General features: G+C 30.4%; 1 protein-coding gene across 1 annotated transcript; it reads right to left on the minus strand.

Annotated features, from left to right (window-relative positions):
- Positions 1–2,906: 2,906 nt before the first annotated feature.
- LOC139484356 (uncharacterized) lies at positions 2,907–3,590 on the minus strand. Its single transcript, XM_071268094.1, has one exon. The coding sequence runs from the start codon at positions 3,588–3,590 to the stop codon at positions 2,907–2,909; it is 684 nt and encodes a 227-aa protein (XP_071124195.1).
- Between the last annotated feature and the right edge of the window lie 235 nt (positions 3,591–3,825).

The raw sequence follows: 3,825 nt of genomic DNA on the forward strand, positions 1-3,825 counted from the left end.
CATGAATGTTTTGTGTATTGTTCATTAATTGCATGGTTTGAACCAACATTTGCTTGATTTTTTTTAACAGTTGCCAATGGATTACATAAGAAATTGGAGGCGATATCATGCTGAAGTTGATGCATTAGCTCAATTAAGTGATCAAGAGCAGGAATTTTCTCCATCATTAAGTGACACAGCTGATGAAATTGTGACAGAAAACAACGACTTTCAGCGGCAGGGAGGTAGTCAGAATAGTGATGACAGCTACAGTGACAATTATCAGTCAGAAAGTGACAACAATTATGAATTTAATGTCATTGATTCTGAACACGATAGATTTTCAGATTCTGATTATTCTGATAATTCACATCAAGTTAATGAAGAAGAAGATTGTTTTCAGGAACATGTACCAAATTTTGCAGCCAATCTAGCAGGTTGGGCAACTACTAGCAAGTGTACTCGTTCTAGTCTTAATCAATTACTTGACATTTTAAGGCAAGAATTTCATAGAAATTGATCCAATATCCACCCATTTAGGTGCGAATCATATCTCTGGCCTTACATTGATACTGTGCTATGTACGCAATGTTTCGGGTTATTTCGGAAATGTTTTTATTCCAGGGAAACCTTCATCAGAGACCACCCCTATTGTTTTTGTTTTGATTTGTTTTGATTTGTTTTGATTTGTTTATTTTTGATTTTTAATTTATTTCTTTTTTATTACTATTTTACTTTAATTTATTTACTTTTTTTTTTTAATTCTAAATATTTTACACCGTTTATGAATTGTGTTTTAAATAATTCCACTGTTTGATTTGTTTTTTGTTTTTCTAATTCACCAATGTTTCTGTTTCTTTTGAAACCTATTGATAAGTTTTTATGGAATTTAGCACCTATTGTAGAATCCGTTTTAATAAGATGCCAGTATTTCCTGAATACTTTTTGAAGTTTTTCTGCTTGAGGATGATAATTTGTAATGAATGATACATTGTATTTATTTTCAACTTGTTTTTTTTTCTTTAATTTAATTTGTCTGTCTTGGAATTTGATTTTTGATAGAATTTGTTCTACCAATTTCCGTTTATATCCTCTTACTAACAGTTTTTCAATAAAGAGATTTTTTCTGGTTTGAATTTCACTTTCATTGTTGGTGTTTCTAAGTATACGAATGCCTTCACCTTTAATAAAAGATTTAAAGTTTGAGTTTGAGATGGGATGGTTTGAGTTTTTATGAAGATATTGGAATTTTTCAGTTTTCTGTGTAAAACATTTCAGGTCTAAAACACCAGTATTTTTGAAGCGTTCGCCCTTGAAGATTTCTAGGTCTAGAAATTTTATGGACTGTTTATTGCATTCGTAAGTGAACTTTAGCAGGTCATGTTGTTTATTTGCATTTTCAAACATAAAGTCAATTTCAGACTCTTTTGCTTTCACCATTAGAAGTCCATCATCTCTCATTCTTTTATGAAAAATTATTTTTTCAGAGATTGGAGAGTTTTTAAGGATTGAGTTTATGTGATTGTAAATAGCAATGTCACATATTTCAGGGGAAGCTGTTGCTCCCATTGATGCTCCAATGATTTGGCGATATGAATTTCCATGAGATATGATTCGCACCTAAATGGGTGGATATTGGATCAATTTCTATGAAATTAGGCCAGAGATATGATTCGCACCTAAATGGATGGATATTGGATCAATTTCTATGAAATTTCTATGAAATTATGTCATTTTAACACTTTAAAATGTTACGTTAAAATTAGAATATCATTTATCATTTAATCTCGGGTTGAGAATGTTTATGAATAATTCTTCTTTCTTCCTCCGGAGAAAATCATTTTGACGATTGACCATGAACAATGGAAATATTTTAAATCGTCCATTAGAACAACGATGGAAATGGTCGTTTGCCCTGATGAGTGTTAAGGTTGGTTTGCTGTCTATGTAAAGTCATTCTAGTCCGCAGTTCATTTTTTGTCTCTCCCACATAGAATTCCTCACAATTTGAACATATGATAGAATAGATGACGTTTGAACTTTTACAAGACATATTTTGCTTAACAGTAAAATGCTTTCCATTTTTGAAATAAATTGAACTTCCTTCTATTAAATTTGGACAAGTCATACATCGTTTATCGGTACATTTTTTTTACAATTGGCACAGTTTCATTAAAGTCAAATTTTGAAGATGTTAAATATCGTTTCAGACTTTTCGACTGTCTTTTGCTGTTGATAATCTTCTTTTTCTGTAAGACTTTGTCCATTCTTTCACTTTTGTGAAAATTTGTTTCAATTTGTCGAATGAAACTAAATATATCATAATCTCGCGGATTATAAGTTGTGACAAACGCAATAATTTTGTTTAAATTGTTCGATGATTCCTCAGTAGTTTCGGATCGCCGTGAATCTGTAACAATTGGTCCTTTTGTCAGTGCCTTTTGAATTCCGTAATTTATTACTTGTTCCGGGTAGTGTTGCTTCTTTAAATACTTTTTTAATTCTTCCAGTCTTTTATTGCGTAATATGTCTGTACTTGTAATAGTAATTATTCTTGACGCTAGATTAAAAGGTATATTTAATTTTACATGTTTTGGATGATTTGAGTAAAAATTTAAATACATATGTGTATCAGTGTCTTTCGAGAAGATATCTGTGACAATTTCATTGTCTTCCGTTATAATAACCAAAATATCCAAAAACGGCATTTCCCTGACATTTCTGTTAATAGTGAAACGAATATATGGATTTAAAGAATTTAAATCAGAATGAAAATCTGAGACAGATATATCCGAATTCCAAATTATAAAACAATCGTCAAGAAATCGTTTCCAGTTTTGACGTATGTAAATGGCAAATTCATTTCCGTACTTGTCACTCATTTTTTGGTATAATAATTGTTCCAAATATCCAAGTACCAAAGTGGCTTATGAAGGCGCCATTTTAGTACCCATAGCTGTTCCTTTTTTCTGATGATAGTATGTTCTGTTAAAGTAAAAAATATTTCTTTCTAGTATAAGTTTCAAAGATGCAAGGATAAATTCTTTTGTTAATCTGTTTTCAATGACGTTTTCCGTATTTTCTAACCAATATTTTACGGCTGTAATTCCTAAGTCATGAGGGATATTTGTGTATAGGCTGACAATATCAAAAGTAATGAGTTCTGAATTCGGGTTGACAGTTTTTGGTAGATGATTTAAAAAGTCCAAATCGTCTCGTATAAAACTTGGAACTTCACAACATAAAGGTTTAAGCACAATGTCTATAAAATGGCTTAAATTCTGTGTAACACTGCTGGGTCCGCCCACAATAGGTCGAAATTTTAAATCATTTGGTGTTAAAAGTTCGATGTATTCACTGTTTTGTTCTGATATCGCATTTGAAATTTCCTTACTTTTGTGAATTTTTGGTAAACCATAGAAATAGCTTTCTGAAAATTTAGAATTTGAAATGTAATCTATCTCTTCTTCAAACAATTCCGTTTTATGTTTCTTTAGTAATTTTTTAATCATTGTACTTGTTTGTCGGTCCAATATTTTATCTGTCACCTCATAAGACATTTCATCTTGTAACATATTTAAAATATTATCTCTGTAATACTCACGGTCCATGATTACAACTGCATTACCTTTATCCGCTTCTTTTATTATTATTGATTTATATATATTATAGTTAATTGCTATTAATAAGTATTGCAATATGCACTGTGTTTAAATGTAATATCAGTATTTAGTTTTATTATAATCCTAAATCAATCCTAATTCTATCTTACTTTTGAGATATAGTTTTTCATATGTGACGTCATTTTTGTGCTGTTTCAGAAATTTCATAAATTCAAATGTGACG

This window comes from Mytilus edulis, chromosome 8 (genome assembly GCF_963676685.1).
Source record: "Mytilus edulis chromosome 8, xbMytEdul2.2, whole genome shotgun sequence".
NCBI lineage: Eukaryota > Metazoa > Mollusca > Bivalvia > Mytilida > Mytilidae > Mytilus > Mytilus edulis.

What these genes read in the sequence shown, in the direction of transcription:
- LOC139484356 (XM_071268094.1), bottom strand. Translation starts at nt 3,590, where the DNA reads ATGGACCGTGAGTATTACAGAGATAATATTTTAAATATGTTACAAGAT.